The 26,235-nt window shown below is 38.6% G+C and overlaps 1 protein-coding gene across 9 annotated transcripts in view; it reads right to left on the bottom strand.

Annotated features, from left to right (window-relative positions):
• PPP1R9A (protein phosphatase 1 regulatory subunit 9A) overlaps positions 1 to 25,122 on the bottom strand; it is a 292,878-nt gene extending 267,756 nt beyond the window's left edge. For 7 of the 9 annotated variants that reach the window (XM_054692354.1, XM_054692357.1, XM_054692361.1 and 4 more), the window contains exons 1-2: positions 25,041 to 25,122; positions 21,326 to 22,924 (exon numbers count right to left, since the gene is read on the bottom strand). In XM_054692354.1, coding sequence (XP_054548329.1) covers positions 21,326 to 22,705 — 1,380 coding nt within the window. In that variant the 5' untranslated portion in view covers positions 22,706 to 22,924; positions 25,041 to 25,122. Of the gene's footprint in view, positions 1 to 21,325; positions 22,925 to 24,165; positions 24,369 to 24,616; positions 24,656 to 25,040 lie in introns of those variants that run through there. The other 2 variants (XM_054692355.1, XM_054692356.1) reach the window with 2 other exon arrangements.
• Positions 25,123 to 26,235: the final 1,113 nt, after the last annotated feature.

Below are 26,235 nucleotides of genomic sequence, written 5' to 3'. Positions count from 1 at the left end.
GCCACCCTAATAAAATCATTAGGTAGTGCCTGACAGGGTAAATGTTAGCTATTTTCATTACACTATCATCATAATGTCCCTTGTAAAAACTTTTTCCATAGGAACAAAATAAAAGCTTTGTTATTTCTGGGGTTAAAAAAAAACTGTTGCTTAGCATCAGAAACATAAAACTGAGTGTACCTCCTTTTCATTATGATTTTTAGGATGTTTAAGATCATATGCAAAGTATAAACAGAGCAATCAATTCTTTTGGTTTACAATCTCCACATTTGGGCTCCTCTTTGCTTTATTCATGATTCTTTATTTTCATTTGTTCCTATTGTGTTTTCTTGTTCTAAACCATTTGGAACCCTTCGTAAAATACTATGTGCAAAAAGACAAAAACTTCTTTTAAAATTGAAGTTTTTTGAGTAAGAAATGTAAACCAAAAAAATGAAATGGAAAGCAGCAAGAAATGTTAGTGGAAAGGGAACTAATGAAAAGGTACAGAAAAAAGAACTCTAGAAGTGAGGATAAGAAATTTAGTTAAGGAGACAGCAATGGAGATTCTATGAAGAGATTTTAGGTGAAACTGACAGTGTTAAAAGGCCAATTTAATGAAATTATACATATCAATTTAAACAGAAAGCCTGACCTTATGGAAATTATGACCAAATTACATCTGAAATAAAATCAGATTAAAATTTCTGTCCTGAAACAGAATCACAATTTAGTTTTGTTAACTAAAAAAGAAAGTCATTTGATCATCTGTACTCCAACCACAGGAGGATTACACGTAATAAGCTCCAAAGACAAAGACAGAAGATTCAGAGGCTCTGGTTACTTTCTCACTGGGCAAAATTCAGCCACAGGAAAGAAAAGCATGGGAAATAGAAATGCAGTAGGGAGAAAGAAGTAAAAGTTACACATAAAATTATTATAAGTCTATGAGCAACATATTTCATAATAAATGATTTAAACATAAAGCAAAATTCTAAATAATCAAGAAAGGTAAATACGATTCCTGTGCACCACAAAACCTCTGCAAGTAGACAGCAAAATGTTTGAAATTCACAAAGCAACTCCTGCACTGATAAAAGGAGTTAAAGCTTATCATTTAAATAAATAACACCTCAAATATCTGCTCCCCACCCATAAATACTGTCATAAATTTGCTGGGATAATAGCAACAGAAGAACAAATGTCTCCATGAGCATATGGAGATGTCTAAAATATCACCATGCCCAAAGCGAACATACAACAAATAAGTAGATGCAATATTGCAAACCTATAAATGAAAACTAGTTCTCAAAGTTAGTCCAAATTAAACTAAGAAATGAGATGGTGTGCCAACCTTTCCAAAATGCTATACCAATTTGCAATTATATCACTCCCCAGAGGAAAGCTGAATATCCATTTTCTGGCCACCTGAATCTAATGGCCTGGCTGAGAAACCAGACTATTAGATAGATATAATGAATAACTTCACCTCTCCTCAAAGGTCAAATAGAAAAAAGGAAAAAAAAAATTCCCCCCTTTTTTAAAGTTGTGTTATTTTTGCTAAAATAACACTGTGTAAGATTTAGGGTATAGGAGCACACCTCTTCATATGAATGGGCCCACACCCCACCTATCACCAAGGCACCCATAGTCTCGCACCATAGTCCATTGGGTCCCCTCCGCTTTGTTCCCCACTTCCCACTCCCCTCCTTCCCCCACGCCCCCCCCCCCGCATTGATTATCCAGTCAGATTTCTACTACTGTTTTGATTAATTGTATCTATTTTGTTTCTTTATATTTCACATATGAATGAAATCATCTAGTATTTCTTTTTCCTTCTGACTCACTTCACATAGCATAATCCCATCCAGTTCCATTCACATTGTCACAAATGGCTAGATTTCGTCTATTTTTATTTTTTTTAAAGATTTGTTTTTATTTATACAAGAGCTGGGGTACAGGCCAGAGTCGCAGGATGGTGAGAGGATTCACCAGTGACAGAGCAGGGAGAACAGGCAGATGGACCAAAAGCACTCGCCCGGGAGCAGCGGGCAAGACAGGAGAGGTCTGCCTCACCATGTGGGATTCTCCCAGGCCAACCAGGAATCAAACCAGTGCTGCGGAGTCTGCGGACAGCTTCACAGCACTGCGCTCAACACGCTGCACCAACGGGGAGGCCCTCATCTATTTTTATAGCTGAGTAGTATTCCACTGTGTACATAAACCACATCTTCTTGTATCTACTCATCTGTCTTTGGGTGCTTATTGTTTCTATACCTTGGCTATTATAAATAGTACTGCTGTTTATTTCTCCAATTAAGTAGTTTATCTTGCATATATTTCTGTATTAAGCCAAACCACTTATTGCCATATACTTGTAGCTCATAGGTTTCATTACTCTAATTAATACCTAGGAACCCTGGAAATCAGGACATATGTTCATGTAACTAAATTATGGGTAGATGGTTGCAAAGTTTCATTCAGTCATGGTTAATTATTGAGCACCTAATTTGTGCTGTAGGCAGTGGGGACATAAAAATTACAAAGACAGAGCTCCCTGCTCTTAAGCAGCTCACTGTCACTTAGATTACTTGGTTGAAGCAGAGTAAGCAAAAAAAACACCATTATAAGAGAAGTCTATAAGACTGTCTAAATGAATTTTCTGGTGATCCTAGGGACTGAGATGACCAGGAACTCAAACATTTGTTTGCTAGTCCATCCACTGGTAATGATAGTATACCTGTACTCGAGAACCCACAGATCATCTTTTCTTAACTCTGAAGTCAAGAATGTTTCCTATTATTTTATTACTATGAAGTATTCAAGTGGTTAGGAAAAGTCCTTCATTTATGAAGAACTCTCTAGGTGGTTACAGAACAAAGTAATTAAACTAAAATTTACTCAGATGACTGTGCCTGGAGGTTATGAGCATCCTATTCTCACTGTACCACATTATTTTGCCCTCTAATGCCACTCATCAGTCAGCTCACCCTCATTCTGCAGGTTAGAGCACCTGACCAACACTGATTTTCAAATATAAGCTCACAGCATTAACCACCTTGAAACCATCTCCAATACAGTTGAGAGACGGGAGGAGAATAACTCCCACTTCACATTCTATTCTGATCTCTCTGCCTGTCTACCTAAATTCAGTGATGACTTAAGAAGCACTTTGATACTTTACATGCTACCGTGGCATTTCTGCAAATAGTTCAGAATATTTTAACTTCACCTTGTTGTATTTCTGACTTTTCAAAGAGAGAACAGCCTGCAGTTTAAAACTGAGCCATAATAAATTTCTCTCTGTTGATCTTGTGAATTTGCACATTTCCAGTGGGTTCATGGCCAACTATATGTTCCCAGAGAATTTCTTTCAGCTTTGTAGTTTGATAGCCTAACTGCTCTTCATCAGTAATGAAACTTTCCTGTATCATGGCAGGACACTAAATAAGCTATCTACATATATGTGGGGAGGCATATATAGACAAGAGCAATCTATATGTGTGTATGTTTTTATAGTCAAGCTAATTTTTTTCCTGACTTTAATCATATAGTCACATAGTACTGGTTTACTCTGTTCTAAAGATATATCATGTACTCCTGACCATCTGTTTCATAATTATGTGATACCAGTTACATGGGAGATCGCATGATAGAACATGGATAAATCAAACCCTATTACTTTTCCTGAGAAACAGAGCACATGCCCCAGGTGGAATGGAGCCGCCACCTCCATCTCTGTACATGAAAAGCAGCATGCAAAAAAGATGTATCATAATTATTATTGGTAGAGTAGGTGGTTAATTCATGAACTGTCATGATGAGTCCCCACCACCCTCCTTTCCCCTTCCTCTCAACCACTCCTAACTATAATTTCAAGGTCAAATGCTGTGAATACATATTCTCCCAATTTTAACATAGGCCCAGAATGAATTTGCCCAGCTCTAAAGAGCTCAGCAAACACTGAATTCACACCTCAAAACAACATTCCCAAAAGTAATAGGTCTGAGTTCATGTGGCAAATTAAGAGTCACATAATAAAGACCTGACATTTTCTATTTTAAAAGGACTTTCAGACAGAAAGATCATATAATCCAGGGTCTTCTGTTTTAGATACTTCAAACATGGAACAGGAAAAGATGTAATCTTTTATTTTATTTTATTTTATTTTATTTTATTTTATTTTATTTTCATAAACATATGTAACAACCAAAATCCTAAGCACCTTCTAACAGGTAAATATGAATTTGTTTAAAGATGATAATAATGAGAATTCATTCTTAGGGCAATAGTAAGTAGATCTATTTCTGGCCACCCCTGAGGTAGAAAAGCTCAAGCACAAGCATTTGCCAGCTCACTTATATAACAGCAAAGAACACTAAGCTTGTCTTTAAACACTGGCTAATGATAAGCCCAGCACCTACCTCAAGTAAAGTAAATGCCAAGAGCCAGGTCAGGGTAGATTTAGCAACAAAAATGCACTGAAGGGGAAATAGCCATGGAAACAGACACTCCCATCCCAATACTTTCAGAGGCACACAGTCATACACATTTCTCCAAGCCACAGTCAAATACATGCAAAATAATCCCCCAACACATTATCATTGTGTTGGCTAGTATACCTACTAGTATTTCCATAAACTTGCATTGTGTATTTCCTTTATTCATTTTCATGACCAATTTTAATATTTTTGTAAGGTGACATCTGTCTCTAGGAACAAGATCTAATGTATGATATTTGCCCAATAGGAAAAAGATTTTAGTTTACAATGACCCGTGAAAAGACTATTGCTTGGAATCAACTGGATCATAAGTTAGGAATTAAGGGCATACCATCAGAAGCTCACTGTGCCTTCAGAAAAGAAAACATATACACAAAATATCTAATTGACAAGCACTTTTTTCCTATGTAAATTAATATCAAGAAATATTTCTTGATTTTATATACATAAAATTTTCATGTATATTATCCTGGAGCCTTTTTTTAGGATCACTGGAGACCCATGATATCAGAGGGCAAAAAATAGCTAGAAAAATTTGCAAAGAAAAAAAAGAAAAACTTCCAGCTAACTATATAAAGTAATTCTGCAAAATATAATAGCAATCTATAAACTGGACTACTGTGGAAGGATCTATAAACAGCCTAGGTTTTACCTCCAAGATTCTGCTAAGTACAGCACAGATTCTTTAGGTCCTGAATTCTGATTCCAAATCTGCCACCAACACATGTATACAGCCTGAGTTACTATTACATGTTTCAAATGGTCCAGTGGTACTAACAGTACTAACTGGTAATACCAACTTCTTTATTGAAGTATTAGTCAATATCTTTAAATCGTTTTACCTTCCCTGATTAGAAACATTTTCCTCCATTTCCAATCCATAAATGCCACCAACTTTCCTGAGAATTACTAAGTGTTCCTTACCAACCAACCCATCACCAAGGCCATTAAACTTTATACTTCTTAAAATTTTTCTTATCTTTTTCTCTTTGGGGCTTTCTCCAAAAGCCTATTTCTCAAATTCTGTTCTTCGGAAACGTGGGCTTGCCCCGTGATGCTACATCCCAATGTTCTCATCAGGTCCTTAACCCCTTATTCTAGTCATTCCTCTACTTACAGTACCCAGTGATAGACAACTAGATGCAACCTGCTCAGATTCACAGCCTTCACTCTAAGGCGCCCATTAGTTCACACCCACTCTTATTTTGCAGTTCTTAGACAATCATCTCTATCTTTATGTCCAGCTAATTCCTTCACTATCTCTCATTTGCTGAGTACCTGTTATTAGCCAGGCACTGGGTAAGGTCCTATGTGGAGCGGGAAGAAGGAATAAATAGATGAGTAACAAATTGTCACATACAATTTTTGTATTTAAATTAATGTTACGAAAAACCACACTACTTCTCATCATTTTCTGCCTAATCTGGCTTGCCCCTGCTTGCTCTTGGCCTGTACTGAACCTCATTCTTACAAACATTCATCAGAATCATATCCCTGTTCACTTGAACTCATGCACAGCCACCCAAGCCCATTTTCATATTTGTGCCTTCAATTTATCTCTCGCTCTCCATCAGAGTGGTCTTTCTACAGTACAAACCCAACTATGCTGTTCTATTCTCTATACTCTAAACCCCTTCCTATATCTGATAAGTTTTCCAAAAAGCATGCAGACTAAGTCTAGCACAAAGGAACCTTCTGGATAGTCCTTGCCTTACTATGTACCACCAACATTAAACTACTTTTAGATTTGCCAGAGATGGCATGTTTTTTTCTCCTCTGAACTACCTTGCACATCTGCACCCTTTCTTGGTAAACACTTACTAAACTTTCAAAATTCTGCTAGAGTTTTTATATCCTCCCAGAAGCTTTGCTCAATTTGCCTCCACAGCTCAGAGACCATTTCCCTATACTCGCAGCGCCCCTTGCACATTCCCATCAGTGTTTATCTCAGATGCCCACCTCTCCTCCCACTGGAATGCAGGTTATGTTCTAATACGTAACTGAGGTGGTTAATGTAATGCCTAGCTCAGAGCAGACAATCTGAACAAGAAGCTGCCCATTTAGAAGCAATTCCAACTAAGAATTTGTCAATCAATTTTAAAAAGGCACCAATAGTAGCAAATCATAAAATACTGATAAATATCTTACCAGACTTTCATTAAAGACTTCTAAGAGTACATTCATTCACCATTTGCCAACCTTTGGCTATTTTCTTTTAATTTAGGTTTGCTAATTAACAATTGACCTTGTCTTTCCTGCATTGGCTCTGACGGTCAGGTTGGTCTTCTTAAAAAGGAGCAAAACTTGTAAGACACTTGCAAAGTAAATGGAGTAGTCAATCTTTTTAGATATTTGTTCAAATGGTTTTATTCATCCATATCCTCCTTATTTCATTCAAAAGCAAAACTTTTAAGTGACCGCTTCATCAGATCTTTTCAAATAATTCAATTTACATTTTTTAGGGAAAAAAAAAACATTTTTCTTCTCATAGCTATTTTATCAACTTATATAATAGTCAATTAAAGACACACTTAGAAAGGAAGTGAGCAAAATCAAGTTTAGAAATGTACATATCCAACTCCGTTAACCGACAACTCACTCTAGCAAAATGAGTAGTGAGGGCCTACTACTGATGCCTGTGGGTCAGACTTATGGGATCAGCCAGTAAGTTATATATATATTTTTAAGATTTATTTTATTCATACATACAAGAACCGGGGTACAGGCCAGATGTGTGGGAGGGTGAGAGGACTCACCAGAGACAGAGCAGGGAACAGAACAGGCAGAGTAACTGAACTACAATGCTGAGGGGAGCAGCGGGCACAACAGGAGAGGTCTGCCGCGCCATGTGGATATCTCCCCTGCCGGCTGGGATCGAACCTGCACTGCAGAGTCCACCAACAGCTTCACAGCACTGCTCTCAATGCCTGCACCACCAGGGAGGCCCCAGTCAGTAAGTTTTAGCCAGAAAATGCAAAATATCAGTTAAGCCAGCAAGTTAATTTAAACAGAAGTCAGTTGAAAGTCTCTAAAATAAATGTTTAGTGAAAGAAGAAAGAGCATGAGAGAGAAAGAATGGAGAACTATAACTTTCAATAACCACCAACACAGGAGGAAGATGCTACAGGTAAAGGAATGAAGTTATCTATCACTTAAAGTTTTTCAGTGACCCCCATAATTTGCATTAATTTTCAACCCACTAGTAAACAAGTCCCTCCTTGAAATACTACCTATCTATATTCTTTACATTCTTACACACACACATACATACACACTTTCCTACTGTTCTTTTAGCTGATATGATTTGTGTACAGTTAATTCAAACATGCTTTTCCTTCAACTTAGGGCATTCCACTTCTCTATCAAATTGATTCTTATTTTTTGAGGTTTCAAGTAACACTTCCTCTAAGAAGCCCTCTAAGATGATTCCCTTCCTCCCAATGAAGAAAGATACACCAGCTCAAGGGTCCCCTCTGTGCCCTGATATATATGTGACCATGTTTACTGGCTGCCCTGGGTCAATCCTAAGCTACATTCCCACCTCAGTATCAATAACACTCCCTTCACTATTAAAAAGTGTTCCAAACTGACAGTGAATTATATAGTTACCCTAGACATTATGTGATACAAAGACTAAGCAATAGACTATGTTCTATTTTAAAAAAAAAAAAGCACAAACACAATTTCTCAAATATATATAATTACTCACCCCTTTTTTTCTTCTGGAGTCACAGTACGGACAATAAATTATATATGGCCACCCTACGCTGATGGTTACATCACAACACTTACGATATCCTGTAATTTTTTTATTATTATCTTCTTCACAAGATTATAAATTTCTTGAGGAGCAAAGAATTGTCTCATTTATCTTAATATCCACACAGCAGAGCCTAAAGCTCAACACATATCAAGTATATTCAATAATGTTTGTTGACTGTTATCAATCAACTCAGAAGACAATGCCCCTCTCAAAACATTTGCAGCATAACCAGTTCTTTATAAACATCAGAATAAGTGATTTATCAGCCTTGACTAATGCCTATACAGTAGTTATAGAATGTTATAATCATTAATCCTGAAAAAATGCCATCAGTAATAATAACATCACATTTGACATACTGGCTCAATTCATTCAAATAGCATGATGAAATTTCATATTATCATATATTCTTACCAACATCACTAGCACTAAAAGGTAATTTTTTATGGAAACTTTTGTGTCTCTCTGCATACACACATATAAACTCTCAAAAAGTACTGTATTTTTATTTAAAAAGAAAAATGCAGAAAACAGCTTAGAAATTCTCTTCCTTAGACTGCCATTAAAAGCTATTTCTGCCTGAAGAAAATTATATACATTTTGTACATAAACTAATTTACATGAGCAAGCAACAATTTCATATTTTAGCCTAATGACAATTGTCAGACATCTTCTAGATAATAAAATTCATGGAGAAAACAGACAAAAAATATTATTTAAGACCTTGGATTACATGTTGCCATGTAGGTAATTACTAATTAATTACAAGTCACTTAGAAAAATGGAAAGCTATTTTCTTGACAAACAAAAGTCATATTCACCAAGAGTTTGATTAGAGAATAAGACAACTAACTACCAAAATAATTACACAATTATACCTTCACTCTGGGATTAAAACCAATGTCTTATCTAAATCAGTATCAGAAATGATGCAAAAAAGTAAGTCTACTCTAATGACTGAAAAGAACAAAAGAAACGACATTTTAATAAACAAGTCAGGAAGTAAAAGGAAGGGAAGAGATTTAATAGTAAGAAGTAGTCCAATTGCCTTCTTTAATTAACTTCTGTAAGGATATAGATATACATACATACTCAAGTTACTAAAGTTAGGCAAATTGCTGCAATTTTTAAATAAGTAGCTTTACAACTTTCCTATGGAGCTTCAATTTTTATATACTCTCACAACTAATTACAAGCTTGGGCAATCACTTGAAGAATAAATAAAGTTCAAGAAAATGTATACCCTCCCCCTTCAACCTTCACAGCCATATCTCAAGCAACCATACTTTAATGACTGTTTCTGGTTACTTATAAACTGTCATTACCTTACAGGGCAATGGATTGGGACTTCTCAAAATGAAAGAGAGCACAACAGCCTGAGCAAGCCAGAAAAAAAAAAAAAAATGACAATCTGTAATAGAATCACTCAGCTTTCATTTATAACTGCTAACTTGAAGGATTTTACCTATAAATAAATTATACAATCATTATGCAAGTACAAATATTATCATCGTCATCCTAATTTGGACTTCAGATGGGAAAAGGGAGTAGGAAAGGGGAAGGAGCAAAGATGATGAGCATCGAAGGTTGCTAACACTGATTATACACCTACTGTGTGCTAGGCAGCGTGACAGTCTTGGAGATAGAATCATAAAACAGCTAAGTCCCTGCCTTCCAAGTTTAAACCTGCTGATTTTGTCAGCAGGTTCAGACTCCAGGTCTGATTTCAAACCACGTGATCCTCCTCATCCTCCTCCAAGATGCTGGCCCGAGAAGAAGAGTCCATTTAGCAGGTTTTCTAAGAATGACAGAAAGAAGGAAGAACCAATTTCTCCTCTAAAACTAGTGGAAAAATTTAGTTTTCTCCCTGAAACCATTTCAGAAGGTGCAACCAAATGTAAAAGCCTGTGACAATTAATTTTATGTGTCAACTTAACTGGGCACAGTGTCCAAATACTTGGTCAAACATTATTCTTTATGTTTTCTTTAAGGGTGTTTTTGAATGAGATTAACATTTACATCAGCAGACTTTGAGTAAAGCAGATTGCCCTGTGTAATGTGGGTAGGCCTCATCCAATCATTTGAAGGTCTAAAAGGAAACAAAAGACTGGCTTCCCCAAGCAAAAGTAAGACGGAATTCTCCAGCTGGTTTAAGACTTACACACTTGGTCTCCAGTCTGGGGTCTTCCCTAAGTACAACTTGACAGCCTTTGGACTTATTCTACAATGAGCCACACTGCAGACCTTGGATTTGCCAACTGGAGAACCTGACTAACACACTGCTTAAACATTCTATCAACAGTCTCAGTTTTTTCTGCTATCTCCTCTGAGAGGGATCAACTCTATTTAGTGAGTGAGCCCTTTCTAGATTCAAGGTAAAAATTTCACAAGACAGTAGGAGCCAAAACAAGAAACTAAAATGTGTGACTTGCTACATGCGCAAAAGGGGCAATATCCTTAGGACTCTAGTTGGTTAAAAGTATCACTCTCAAAACTCATTCAAAAACTGAATCAGCAACATAAAAATTCCACAGCAAGATAGTTTTCAATGGAAAAACACAAGTCTCAACTCAAACATGGTTGGGTGCATAATAATGCTGCCTTTTTTCCCTTTAAATAATTCTTACAATTATATACAATCATCTAAGTAGTACTACTATAAACTCAGATTTCAAGAAAAAAGAGAAATCATTAACCATATTTTAGTAAAGTTTAGGACACCTAATGAGAAATTATAATGCAGCTCCAGATTACATAGTAAGCCAATTTAATTGGGACTTCACCGGCATTTATAATATGCCAGAATTAGTTAAAACTCTAAGATTTGAGTTACAAGTTGATCTAATTAGGCCAGAAACAGTACTTTAAACTTCTAATTTCAGAAAACTCAGCCACCCAACAATTACATTTTTTCTTCATGTATCTCCTCTAGCATTATCTACCAAAGCTTTTCAAAAGGAAAACACTCTTCAATGCATGAGAGGAACAGATTCTTTGGCTCAAACTAAAAATATTGTAGACTACCATGTAGTCTAATCATGCATCAAATGAAATCTCTTTTCAGCTAAAACATTGTTAAGAACAACAGGAAACTCATATTAGCTGGTGTTTTACAACAGGAAACATATTCGAAAGGACTCTGTGGAGGCCTAAAACTCAAAATCCTGTTTTGAAGTGAGTGCATTCAAGTTTTTTTTATAGGGTTACATATAGGCAAAATACTAAGCATAACACCTCTATTCTCTCAACTTCAGAGAGAAAATCTGTTGAGGTTCAATAATTCAACAAGTCAAAACACTAAATCTTTATAATTTTTAGAAAACATGAGTTGGAGTAGCTTTACCCTAGCACACTATATGCATATATCAAAATTAATTTAACCAGGTATTAGATATATGAATTTTTCTAACTTTCTACCAGGACAAATAACACTATACACTCCTTATTAGCACACACTGGCCAAAAAAAGATAAATAGAACTCGTATCTAAAAAAGGTCTTCAATCACATAAAAACATTCAACCTGATCAATAAATTAACATAATACATACAAAATATTTTAGGGACATTTTTCACCTACCAAACTGACAACTATAAAGCATACAAATAATATCAAGTGCTGGTAGTGCAGACTGTGAGACAACCATTCCAATGCAACACTAATTATAAAATAATACAACCCTTCCAAATAACTCAGTAGTGTATATCAAGACTTTAAATTATTTTAGCCAACAAATATACCGAACAGAAAATTGCATATATGGTTGATCCTAATTTCCTTTTTTTAGTGTTACACACAAGGATCAAAAATCAATGAAGACCCGATACACATTATTATTTTTTTTCTTGAGTTCTGTTTTCCTTTAAAACATCATAGATTTTACATCATAGGTTTTCATAGATAGTCCAGCTTCTGTTTTTCATTAATGTTGTTTGTTTAGTGTTCAGTACTCAATCTTAAAATTTCTAAGAGGAAATACACAGATGGTTTGGGCATAGCCTATTATAATAAGCGATACATAACTTACTGCCCTTTAGTCTACCTACAGAGTAAACTTCTAAAAGTAGTGTTTTTTTAAATTTTTTTAAATTTATTTATTATTTACTTATTTATACAAGCACTGGGTACAGTCAGAAGTGCGGAAGGGTGAGAGAGTTCACCAGAGCCAGAGCGGGGAGCAGAGCAGGCAGACTGACGAAGTACACTGCTGAGAGGAGCAGCAGGCAGCAGGAGAGGTCTGCGCGCCAAGTGGGACCCTCCTCTGGTGACCGGGGAGCAGCCGGGGATCGAACTGGCACTGCAGAGGCTGCTGGCAGCTTTGCAACCCAGCGCTCAACCTCTGCGCCACCAGGGAGGCCCTAAAAGTAGTTTTATGTATTTGGTGCACATGATCAAATTCAAATGTCCTACAATAAGCTTTGCTTTTTCTCCTGAGGTTCTTTAAAAGAACTACTTATATCAATCAGTTGATTCACAATGAAAGTGTGAATTTGTCTATTCCTTCCAGTAGGAAACAAGTCTGCCTATTCATTTTATTTGAAACAAGTCCTTAGTGTACAAGAACCAATCAATACAATATCCATTCATAGGTGGGTCTGAAGAACCAACCAATAAACTTCTTTCCTCTCTACACAGTACTTCACAATGGAAGGAAAACTCTTCAAAAGTACGAACAGGCACCTCTCTGACTTAGAGTACTATTTTAAATCCCTGTATTCAAGATTAGACCAATTTTCCAGTATGAATGTACTCTCCAGGAAGCTCTACCTTTACGTATTTTTGAAAGAAGAGTAGAAATAAAATGCAATTTGGGGAGAAGAGGTCTGAAATACAAGAGACAGAAGGTGCACATTTGTCTGCACAGACAAAAGTCTGCACAGAGGCAGACTCATGGCAAGAGCCACTTCCTTTCTCAGGGCCAAGCCAGTGCAAAACTATCAAGAGAGAAACAAGCAAATACCTACTCTGAAAACCTCACCTGGTCACTCCTGAAAAGAAGCCTCCATGGTCATAATTCCGTTATCTTTTTGACCCTTGTCAATCACTATGTGTACCAATCTACCCACTGTGCTTCAGCTGGTACAGAAACAGTTTGGAAGATCAGCTTTTTCCTGAACAAAATTCATCATGTGACTTGAAAAAGAGAGGAGACTAATACCTCGATATGCCCTGTCATTTAAAATTATTTTTCTTCATATATATGAGGAACAGTTTTAACTACACCAAAAAAAAAAAAAAGTTTAAATCCCTCTGAAATAGATTAAGTCAAGAACAAGACTTTTCTCCTCCAAAACAAAAATTCTAAATATCTTTATACTCTGTCTATTTCATTGTCCTCTTTGTAATGATAGGTGTGTGAGACAGAGAGAGCAACTTTGGCTAAAAATTAGTAATTGTGCAAAAAATTATCAATATCTCAATCATGTTGAACTGTGCTGGGGAGCTATTTCCAGAACAAAAGTGAGTGAAGCAATTAATATGTCAGCAACTATATTATAAAACATTTCTTTCTTTATTCTTAGGTTTCTCAGCAGAGTATTTTAATATATATTTCAATCCATACTTTCAAAAGTCTAATTGCTCTCAAAGCTTTTCCATAAAAATGTGCTGCCTTGGACTTTATATTTTAATCATTTTGAACTCGTTATTATTACCCATAGCATAAATTATATTCTTTACAACAACTTATAAATTCTTTGTTTTGATATTTCAAAAAATGTCCTAAAATTTTCCTTTGAAATAACACGACAAACATTTATAATAATATACCAGGTGAATATGTTTAAGAGATAATCAGAGAATTGTAAGATAAAGTTTGGAGGGAGCCTGGGTGATCAATTATGAGACAGCCTCATTTCCTAATAAGAAAATCAAGGTCTCAAGAGGCAGATCTGTCCAAGTTTACACAACATCAAGTAATTCTGGGTGTTATTTTTATTACTAGTCAATAATATTTAGTAGTAACATACATACACGTGTGTGTGTGTGTGTGTGTGTGTGTGTGTAGCATGCTGGAGTAGACAATATATAATAAACTAAATACCTGTCCCAAATCAGAGATAGTTATAACATATAAAATCCATATTGAATTATTGAATGATGAGGAGCACTTTGAAACAGTAAAGTGTGTTCATGAACAAACCAATCAACATAAAAGAATAATCCTTCCTAGATCCTGCTGTCTTCTTTCTCTCCATGAAACTGCACAAAAGGGCCGAGAGCATTTGCAGCTCCCACATCTTGACGTATAATCTTTAAACCATGTCACCATCTGAAAATTCTTTTGTCCTTGCTCTCCAGACTCTCCAAGAGTGTACTGTTATCACAGTGGTTCAAATTTTAACATATCCCAAGACATCCTCATTGTGTCTCCTGCATTCCTTTTAAAAGGCATTGCCTCTGGTGCCACTTATATGAACTGTCCAGAAGAGGCAAATCTGTCGAGACAGCAAGTAGATTAGTGTTTGCTACAGGATGAGGCAAGAAGGGCAATTGGGAATGACTGCTAGGAGGCACAGGGCTTCTTCCCAGGGTAATGGAAATGTTCTAGAAGTAGACAATAGTGAGGGTTTCATAGCATTGTGATGATACTGAAGAGTACTGATAGTGTACACTTTAAAATTGTGAATTTTGTATTATTTGAATTCTACCTCAATAAACATCATCTATTTACAATGTGTGCACATTTTCATACACACACACACACACACACACACACACACACAGAGAGAGAGAGAGAGCAAGTCCTTCCTCCTAACTTTCCTTTTACCTTACAAAATAAGAAACTCCCAATAAGTAGCATTATTCAAGCAGAAGCGGAATGATCATCTGTCAGCAATATATCATTGAGGGGCTACCTGAAGTGAGTGGGAAATTGCATTAGATTACCCTGAAGTATTTTTCATCTTTAAGTTTCTATGTCACAAATCAAAATGAAGAGATGAGAATCCAAGGGAATTTTTCAAAGTGATCAGGGGGGAAAAAATGTTTTTTGAATTTATACTGATAGATTCTATATCTAATTGTATTCCTAATTCTGTATCTAATTGTATCTAATTCTACAAAAATTCTGAGACCTTTTTTCCTTTTTGAGCAGTGAAGATGTAAGAAAAACTTTAATGCAGATGAGATTTAAATCAAATTAGTACTGTTGGGCATGTTACTTCAACCTCTTATCTTTACAGTCCATCAACCCAACAACTAGTGTCCTTTGTAAGGAAGTTTGTAAAGGAAGATAAATTACAAATAATACCAAAGGCAGGAAACTTCACATCTCTACTACAAATTAATGCCACCAAATGTCTGCAGTAGTTCACTATAGGAAACTTTTTAGACACCAATGACCAACTTTAATGGAAAAAAAATTTGTATATATTCTGGATTTTAGAAAAGGGGTTCATTCAATAAATATTCACAGAATATTTACAGAATACATTAAAATATTTTATATATTTAATTTACTTGGTCATTTACAAAACACTAAAATGTAAAGGGAAGTTCAATTTAAATGTTATGGCATCAGAAAGAAAAAGAAAAATAACGGATGGTCTCACTCATAGCAGGAATCTAGAGAACTTAAATAAGGGACCAGGAAAATGAATAACTATAAGAAAGTGAAAATCAAAATCAACAAAAAACTATGAACCAGAGACAGTTTTTGGGGAGTGGGGGGCGGGAGGGGAGGGATTGGGGTCAGAATGGGGGGTTGCAAATGTATGGGCAATATAAAAATAAAATTATTTTAAAATAAATAAATAAATGTTATGGCATCAAAGTTATCCAATATAAAGACAAACCAAATAAAATAATAATCTTACACTCTCTAAAATGTATTAATCTAGTCTTCCAGGAAAATGAGAGAAATGAAATATCTGAATCTACTAAGAGCAACTTCCTCCTGTGTCTGTATTTACAAATTCAAGACCACTCAAAGAGTCTAGGATGTGACTTTTGAAATAATCAAATTGCTTATGAATTTAGGGATTATAATCCACTTTGGTGTCCAGAAACAAAGTGCCTCACTCACTTTACAAGTTTTCACCTGTTTTATCATCAAAGAATATCCTGTACAGCTGGCTGTAGCAGATCCAGGAAAGCAAATTTGTTAAAGGGGCTTTCTCTGCTTTGCACAGCCATTTTCAGGAGCCCAAAGATTATACTTCAAAATCATGTGCCAAATAATGGTCTGCTGATCAGCAGTAACAGCACCACCTGAGAGCTTGTTAGAAAAATATCACCCCAAGGCCTCCCCGGTGGCACAGAGGTTGAGCACTGGGTTGCGAAGCTGCCCGTAGCCTCTGTAGCACCGGTTCGATCCCTGGCTTCTGGCAAGGGTCCCACATGGCGCGCAGACCTCTCCTGTCGCCCACTGCTCCCTTCAGCAGTGTACTTCGTCAGTCTGCCTGTTCTGCTCTCCGCTTTGGCTCTGGTGAATTCTCTCACCCTCCCATGCTTCTGACTGTACCCAGTGCTTGTATAAATAAATAAATAAATCTTAAAAGAAAAAAAAATCACCCCAGACTTAACGTTTTCTGATGTCACTTTATTATTAAAGAATATTAAATTCTATTCTGTAAGTCAAGAAAATAAATGGAATTGAAGAAATGCATAAGAAGGGATAAGCACTGGCGGTAAATAATGAATCTAAGCTGGATTAAGTACAGTGATAGTTTGTAAAACAAAGGCAAAGTCCACAGGGTGTGCTAAAAATAGGTAAGTTCATAACCTATAAGACTTTTCAAAATAGAAAATCTGTTAAACAGAGGTTTACTGGTAAGTAGAAATGGTGGAATGACCAAGCCATCACCATGCCATCTCTGGGCTGACAGCTGCGTCATCTCCGTATCAGCCACTCACTTAGGACACCCGACATGGTTCTACTCTGGACCCACAGGTGTTCTACCCAAAAAACACAAATAAGACCCATGGCTTCTCAGCAGGCAAACTGGTAAGGCTACAGCTGTATCTAAATGCACTTGCCCTCACTCTCTTCCCTACTGCAAGTATCATCGGCCCTGGGCACCTTTATCTTGGAGAGTCTTTGCTCAATTATCAGCTCCAGTCCCCATAACCACACCACCAATGGGGATAAGCTGATATGAAGAGACAGGGACGGGGCACATGAACAATGAGTACCCAGGACTCAGCATGGTGGTCCTTCCAACCTTATTTGTACCTTATCTTAACTGTGTTAACTTACCCACGGCTTGCTCTTGCCTATGGCTGTCTACTGTAAATTGATTTCAAAAATTATGTGATTCAAGCATTCAAAATTGCTCAGCCTATGGATTCCATAATCTCTGGGATAGTTTACCTGGTAGTGTACTTGCAGGCTAACTACAAGGAAAAGGGAATTTCCCATAAAACCTAATGAATCAGAAATCTGCATTTTAAAAGATCCCTCATGATTCATATTCATATTAACCTTTAAGCAGTGCTGAGCAGGAAGGCTAGGAAGAAAGAGAAAGCGCCACAAAGACAGAAACTTGGATCTCAGAAGAACCATGCTCTAAATAACATCCTGTAGAAAAAGGCCTCCAGTACCTCCTGACAAGAACTCAGTCCCAAGAAAGGGAGAGAATGTTAAAGGATCCTTTTTCAACAACTATCATGTAAGGTTTGGAGAAGCACTGCTACCCTTGGGGCTTTTCCTTTGCACCCCAGCTTTACAAAGTTCATATAGTTTGATGAAAGCTCAGAAAAGTATAGCACAATTCACCTCAGCTTTAACCCTGTAATATCCTTCCTTGTGGGAGTTGGGAAAATCTCCTTTTTCAGATATGCCATGTTTCAAGAACAACAATCCAAAGGACAAAAGGGTATCACTTCCTTAACGGGGTTGCTGTGACTTTAGAAATATCATCCCAGATCAGAATTAAGCAGAATAGCCTAAGATGGTTCCTTAATGGACTGTATATGATCCCACTCCCCAGTAATTGCTGGCTTAATCGGCTTGTCATTTTACATATTTATTACATTTGCATTGCTCCTGAGTAAGGGCTAAGTAAATGTTCTTAGTTAAGAAAAAAACAACGAAAATGTCATCCTTTCCTTAATGTATCTGAAACATATTTAATTAATTCAATCCCTCAGGTTTTGAGAAATTCCTGAGAATGAAGACATAATTCCACATGAGTATGGCTCATAACACTACCTCACTCCCTATCTCAACATTGGAATTTATATTTGCTATTATTAATTCCTTTCTAATGTTTTACATTCAAGCCTATGACCTACATCAACCTGTGCATCAAGAAACAACTGTGTCCTGAAAAAATAAGGAAGTCATACTAAATGCCAGTCAGCAATACAATCCAACCACTTCCAAAAGTCACCAACAATTATGTGTAAGGAACATGCTACACAAAAGAGATCAGCTATTATTTTGAAGTTTTCTAGGTCCAGGTTTAAGGCATCTTCAGAAAATCTCTATTTAAAACATCTACAGAACAATTAAAATATAAACTGAGAACAACATTACACAGAGAAATCAAAACCAAGATCTTAAATAAAAGACTAGATGCTGAGAATATCCTAGTGAAGAATGAGACTATCAGGAAAAGAATGTAAAAGTTTCAAAGATCATTCCTGTAAGAAATACATTCCCTGTTGCTTCTGAAAGACGGAGTATATTTAAATTTCAAAGGAAAAGATTTAGGGTAGAAAGCAGAACTTCCCATTCCATAAATAAAGCTTTATGAAGAGAATAAGGAAACACATATATGATCCATGATATCCCATTCACTCTACACAGTACAGACAACTACAGTTAAAGTACTCATAGGACATTAGACATTTTGGCACAGGCTTTTAAATTGCATTACAAGGGTTTTAAATACCAAGTGTTTATGGACTGATTCTACAAGTTCACAGAAAAAAGCAGGATTCTTACAGATTTTTCTATTTTTCTGCAGCTAACACCAAAAGACAAGACCTGGGATAAGCCTTCAATAAATACTTCTGAATTTAGTTAAGGATTCCCACGCTCTGAGCAAAATCTTAAGTGGAGAATAATCCAAACACCACCACCAGTAGAAAAGTAGCTCTCAAATTTCCAAGTGAATCCACTTACATGTTAAACAATGAGAACAACAAGAAAGAGTAATTGTCTTACTCATTACCAAGGGCTAAGAATGAATCTTCTGTTTGCAAACTTAATCCACTCCAACAAGTTCTGTTAACTGCCCAAGAAAACGCAATGCATTATCTTTCGGTTTCACAAATCTTATGTTTGATCTACTCTTGGTGTGATTTAAATGTATGTACTCTATTTCTTTCTTTGCTATATGAAATAGTCTCTAGCAAATAGGTGGGGGGGGGGGGAAACACACGAATCCCAAAGATGGTACCCAGAAAGTCTGTTTACATATGAACAGCCATAGTTCAATGATAAATCCTTTAAATCCATTAAACCTATTACTGTGTGGTTACATTTTGTGCAGCATAGGATCCAAATACAAGGCTGGGGCCCCATTTGGTGTTCTACTTGACAAATTTTCCTGAGCTGCTATTCTCCTATTAGGGAGTCAGTCACTGAGTTTAACAAACTCCTCAGAGAGTTCGTCTCTGTTATTCCTGCCTTGCTCAATGTGAAACAATTTAATCTTACTGCTTTCTTCCTAAAGGAGCATAAAGAGGATGCTCAAAAGGAAGCATTTCCAAACAGAACAAGGAAGATGAAAGTTAGGAGCTCAATGAGTAAGCCGGAGGATGAGCACCTCTAAAGAGGGTGCTGGAATTGGGGATAGCAGAGAGAATAAACAAGGAAAGTAGTGAAACACAGGAAAGAAACCTGGCTTATTTAGAAACTAGATTCGCCATTCTATTTTAAACAGAGTTTAACTGACATGGTCCATTCTGATCCAGAACTTTTTGCCTTACTCCAATGAAGGAAAGTTTGCCGGCTAACACCTACAAATAATTTCACAGGTTATTATTTCATTTCAAAATAGTATATCATAAAGTAAGATCAGAGTTCTCTTTGCTATGGAGTGTATCAAAATTTCTCTTTGCCATATTTATAAGAATTATAAATCTTACAATCTTATATGGAAGTTACAAAAGCTGGAAATAATAAAGAGTGATTTTAGATTTCGGAGGGGATAATTTTAAAAGATCCCATCTCAAATTCCAAATCCATCATACTTACACTGTGTAAGCTAGAAGCCCCCAGCCCAGAAAGGGGTTTTCAACACATTCTGCCACCACAACCCTCCAGATTCCCTCAGAAGAGCATTCCGGAATCTAAGGACTGAGCTGGGTAGGCAAGTAAACTTTGAAAAAACACTCCAGGAAATTCTGATGTTCAACCAGCCCCCTCCTGTCCCTATTACCATTATCAGCTAATAATGTTTCACCACCCGCTGCTAATGTACTTTGTTATTCTTTTATGCCTAATGTTAAAAGTCAAGTCATTAGAATAGTGTATCAAATTCAATTGGCTTTTATCCAGTTTTGATGAGGTAAAAATAAATCCAGGAATGGCAAATCAATTTTCCTTCGTTGCGCAAGATTTCATTTTAAAACTACATAACAAATTCTGAACTCAAAGCTATTTACAGTGATAGCTTTCCAATTATAGTATTTAAGTCCGCTAATACATTTCCATGAATCAAACTTTCACTACCAAGTAACAATACAAAAGGAAAAGTTCCAAGAATCCTCTCAACCCACTTACATTTAAGTAAGGGATAACTCAGATTTCTATAAGCAAATGAATAAAAAATATTATTTCCAGGTTACCATAACTCTCCCATTGTACATTATAAGTCATATCCTATGTCTACAATCAGAAAGTTTTATTATGTATGGGAATTTTAGATAAAACTAATGAAAGAAGATATTCAGTATCTCCTTTTCAGTGTTCAGATTATTCCTACTCCAGTCCATTCGAATGTATCTCACAATCACTGAACTTTTTCAATAGTGGTTGATGCAACTTTAAAGCACATTAAGGAACAGGACGGTTATCTCTCAAACTCCAACCTTTTTAAATCAACTATAAGTTGTCAAATGTATTTTGCACACAGTTAGGCCCAAATACTAAAAACAAATTTAGAAAAAACTTCAAAAGCATACTTACCTTAATTGGAGCACTACTAAACTTAATTTTCCTATTTGCTGGGATGTCTTCTTCCTCTGGCAATCCAACAATTTCTGAGTATTCCATATCCGGTTGATAGTAATTGTTTTCATCACTATCTTCCTGCTCATCCTGTTCAGTGCCTGTCTCTCCCCAGTCTGAATTATACCTGGATCTGACCCTATATACATTATAGTCACTCTGCATGTAAACATGGGAACTCTCAAAATTACTTGAATCTTCGGGTACTTCCTTTCCACAACTGGCTCCAGAAGCAGCAGTAGAGATAAAATCACCACCTGCAAGCTCTTCCTTCTGTTGCATTGCTGCCTCACGTCCAACCAAATTAGCTTCAGCATCTTCTAAAGGATCATTTTGTGGTGACGGAATATCAGACTCTGGCATTGTCTTATTTTCAGGGATGTCTTTGTCAATTCTGTCAGGAGTCTCTTGGTTACATGTGAAGCCCTCGGCTTCCTTGCTCAGCTGTGTTTCTTCACTAGGCACAGAAACTACAGATACACTTTTCGAAGCCACTTCTGGTACTGGAGTTGTATTACTCCTCTGAGCATCCTCAGTATCATCATTGTGTTTGATTGGAGGAGACCAAGCGTTAGAATCCTTAAGGTGACCAAAGGTGTCAAGATTCGTAACAGTAACCGATGGTAAATTCAGGGGATAATGCCCAGTCACTGAGTATTCCTTGTTCTCAGTCTTCTCTGAAACGATGGCACCGGGGGAGTCGGTGTTCTCAAATACTGCACTCAGTTGACTCACAGTCGGGGAGACAGCCTCGGTCCGGGAGCTAAGGCTGTCTAAGGAATCGGTACTGCCTCTGTTGGACTTGGTACCACCCCACTCATCCTGAAGCTCACTCCCTCCGGCTTTCTCTTTCTTTGGGGAATAGCGGTTGTTTTGTCCTGACTCATGCACACTTCTCTCAAACATCTTCCGCGTCTCTGTGAACTTCGAATAGGAAGGACCATCGTACATTGTGTCAAATCTACTAATTCGTTCTGAAACAGAGGACTCCAATTTAACAACCGAGCCATCTGTTTTCTCCAGAAATTCTTTGGGCCTCATTCTTCTCTGAGGGGATGAAGGTCGACCTTTCCCCCTTGTTTTGGCAATGACTGCAGCATTCTCATTGGGTTCCATACCCATCTGCATAAATAGATTTTTAATTCTGTTGACATTGGAGCCATATTTCCTCCCCCTGCTCTGCTGGGAGCCCTCACCTTCTTTTGATTTTTGTTCCCCATCTGACTTGGGTTTGTCAAAGGTACTTTTCAGTGCCTGGAATTCAGTTCTATATGCATTCCTGTGAGGAGAGGCACTTCTGAGAGTGGTTCGTTCACCTGAAGACTCGGTTTTCAACATTTTTACTTCAGGGGTGTAAAGCCAGTGTTCATAATGATCAGGGGAAAAAAAAACCAGAAAGACAAAACACCTCTCTTCTCTAATCACCAGTAGGTGGTCAAGAAAAAGTACCTCTCAAATGGCATACTCTGTTAGTGATCCTCCCAACAGGTGTATTGGGAAATCATTCAGTCAAGAGTTACACAAAATGGCTTTTTCAAAGCAAGACTAGAGGTTGATCTGTAATGAAAAAAAAAGAATGAATTTCTGAATTTATTTGCTTATATGAATTTGTTTAGTCATTTACACACTTCCTTTTCAAAGTGGTAGAGCACACGTCAAACAGAAGAAATTGCTTTCTGAAATGGGAAGTTAAAAGTTAGATTTCTGATTGAGCTTTGATAACAAAAATGTTTCAAATACTATTTGGAGCTCCCTCCCCAAATCACTTACATACAAGCTGCGCATAAATACACTTGAAAGCAACACTTTCAGCCTCCTTTGATTGCTTTTGCCAATGACCTTAAAAGAAACTAGCAGTTCATCTTTAAGAAATCATCACACTGTTCAGAAAATGAACTTCATTCAGTTTTCTCCATGTCAGATAGACCTTATTTTTTCTGTATTAGAACGGTGAAAAGTTTGGAACTTATGTTTACAAATTCCAAAACATGCCTATAAAGGCTTACTTCCCTCTTTTTGGTCCAAAACTCTCATTGACAGCATCTCCAATGTAAGGCTAATGCAGTTTCAGACCAAAACAAGCAGAAGAAAGTTCTTAAATGGTTTTAAGTTTCACTCTAAGTTCGGTCATCTCAAAGATTTGGAAGTTTCCTAACAGTGAATAGTCTTCGTTATAGAGCGAGATGTAGACTCCCAGGGGAATAAATACATTAGGATGTGACCATAAGAGAGTAAACAGCCCAGGAAACCTCTCTTTGTAGCCCTGACTTGTTTATTCCTCCTTGCCTCGAACTTACTACAGCCCCCAGATGCAACGCAATGCATGCTTGCTGTCTCCTGTAGCCCACAGCTGGATTTTATACCAACATGCCAGCAATCAAAGACTTTGAGATCTGCTGAGCAGCAGACCTTGGGGTTCTAAGGATTTTCCCTTTTGTTTTTGTTTTGTTTTTTAATACTAGGCCGAGCCGCAGCACCCTCACGCACCATCAGCTGAGGAAGCACACACTTCCACGGAAATCAGCTCCAAACTCGGCTCCTGGCCCAGCACGCATGCATGGCCCATGCAGACAAACAAGAAAGGCTTTAGAGTGTGGTGCCTGTTTTTCTGTAAGGCATCGCCAATTTCCTTCTACCCTGACATTCTTTAAGCCTTACACACCCTCCCCTCCCCCCTACACACACCCCCACTCCCTCCCCCGCCAGTTCGAACCCGAGCGGGGCGGAGGCGGGGGCGAGGGGGCCGCCGGGGGATTCAAAACCTGCCCTCACAAAAGACAAACATAAATAACACCAACTTGAGAGGCAGCCGATTCCCAAGCCTGGTTCGGGACGCAGTCCCTCGGCCCCGGGGCAGGGCCGGGAGAGCAGGTGACGCCAAGCGCTACGGTAGGAGGTCGCAGTCTAGCTTTGTGCCAAGAAGCACCTGAAGTCCTAACACATTGGCTGCGGCTCCCGGTGGCTGCCAGGCGGATCCCAGTGTGGCACGGGGAGAGCCGAGCTCCCTGGCCACATTAAAAAAAGAAAAGGAAAAAAAAATGACAGGGTAATAATAATAAATCCCTTTGTTTTTCCTCCCAATGTGCCAGGAAACAATAGAACCCACTGATAATGCCTCCGATCCCCAACCTATCGCTCCTCCACCACAACCCACCCCCACCCCCAGCCTGCAACTCAGCCTTTGTACATCCCGATTTTTTTCCTCTGCACCCTCCCCAACTGCTCGCCCCGTGCACAGCCCCCCCTTACCCGAGCGGGAGCCGCCGCCGGCGGGGAGGGTCGGGCGGCCGCGGCTCCCACCCCCTCCTCGGAGGCGCCCCCCGCCCCGCGGTGGCCGCGGCTCGGCTCCGCGCCGGCCCGCTCGGTGCCCCGCCGCCCGCTCCTCACGGCGCAGCGCGGAGGGCGGCTGAGGCGGCGGCTTCCACGCGCGCCGCGGCCCCCACGCGCGCCCTGCCCGCGGCGGGCGGCCCCGGGAGGCGCGCTGCGCTCCCCAACGCCATTGCGGGCGGGCGGCGACCCGGGCCGGGCCGCCCTCGGGGCGGGGGGGTCCCGCCGGGGTGAGGGGCTTCGCCCACGTGCGCTCCCCCGCGCCGGGCCAAACCGCCCGGGAGCCGGGGTGTTATGGGAGGGAGGCCGCGGGCGTGAGGAAGGCCCAGGGTAACAGGTGCCTCACCTCGGCTGATGGGATTAACTCAAGGGCCGCAGAGAGAGGGAGCCCGGCAGCAAAATCCCAGGAGAGGGAGAGAGAGGGAGCCTCTGGCGGCCAACGGAGGGCGAAAAGCACCGGCCCCGGGCGAGGCCGCCCCACCCCCTTGGCCGTGGGCGAGGGGCCTCTCAGGCCTGGGGCGAGAACTGCCCTTCTGGGACCGGTCGGCCTCGCCACCAGGGTGTTGGTTTGGCGGGAACTAGCTCATTGGGCTACCTGCTTCCGGGACCCCGTAAAGCCTGCAATTAACTCCATGACCTCAGGGCATCCAAAATCCAGGGCCATTCTCCAGAAGGGCCAAGACCTTGTGGGCCCCCCATCTGGGTCACTTCGTTCCACCTGACACCCACCTTGACCTTAAGGCTCCATTGCTCAAAGGAAATGAGGTCTTCTGAGTTTGTTGTCAGGAAAGCGTTTCTCAGCATCCCCCAACCCTTTTATAAATGCTCAGTACCCCTTCTTTATACCACCCCTCCCTAAGTACCGGAAGTGTAGCAGCCTTAACACAAAGTATAAAACTAAGCATGACCATCAAGATAGATCATTAAGCCGATCCTCCAAAACTCAGTAGAAATTCTCAAAGAATAATTTGTTAAGAACGTGAATACATGATTTTCACAGAAAATATAAATAAAGATTTGTCAAAATATTGTTTAACTCATTAATTAGGGAGCGAATCTGCAAGATATTGCAACCTATTCAAATCAGAGTATGAAGAACAGACTTTTAGGGACAAACAAGAAAGAGGCGAAATTGCTTAATATTCTATTTTGAATTATCTGACTACTAGGGTAGTAATCAAATGTATCTCTAAGGTACCAAAAAAAATCCATCTCTGTAGATAAGAACAATTATATTACTACAAGTTTCTATAGTTTATAGAGTAGTAAAATAGTCAAAGGAGCAGCCTGCTAGTAAAATAGCCTACTCAAAAGAGCAGGCTACTCTAGAACCACAAAACCCCAGAACCCCGTAGATAACATTGAGCATTTCAGTGGAAGAATACCCAATAATTTTGCCCATTTCAAAGTCATGCACAAGGCTTAACCAACAGAACTATTATTATCTTCACTTTACAGATGGGAAAACGGAGGCTCAGGTTTTGTGACTTACCCACAGCTTTATCAACTAGTAAATGATTTTGGCTAGATAGGGACTCCAG

This window comes from Talpa occidentalis, unplaced genomic scaffold, assembly GCF_014898055.3.
Source record: "Talpa occidentalis isolate TD23 unplaced genomic scaffold, MPIMG_talOcc4v2.1, whole genome shotgun sequence".
In the NCBI taxonomy this organism is placed as follows: domain Eukaryota; kingdom Metazoa; phylum Chordata; class Mammalia; order Eulipotyphla; family Talpidae; genus Talpa; species Talpa occidentalis.
The sequence above is the reverse complement of the archived record's forward strand: the minus strand, read 5'-3'. Positions and strand labels throughout refer to the sequence as shown.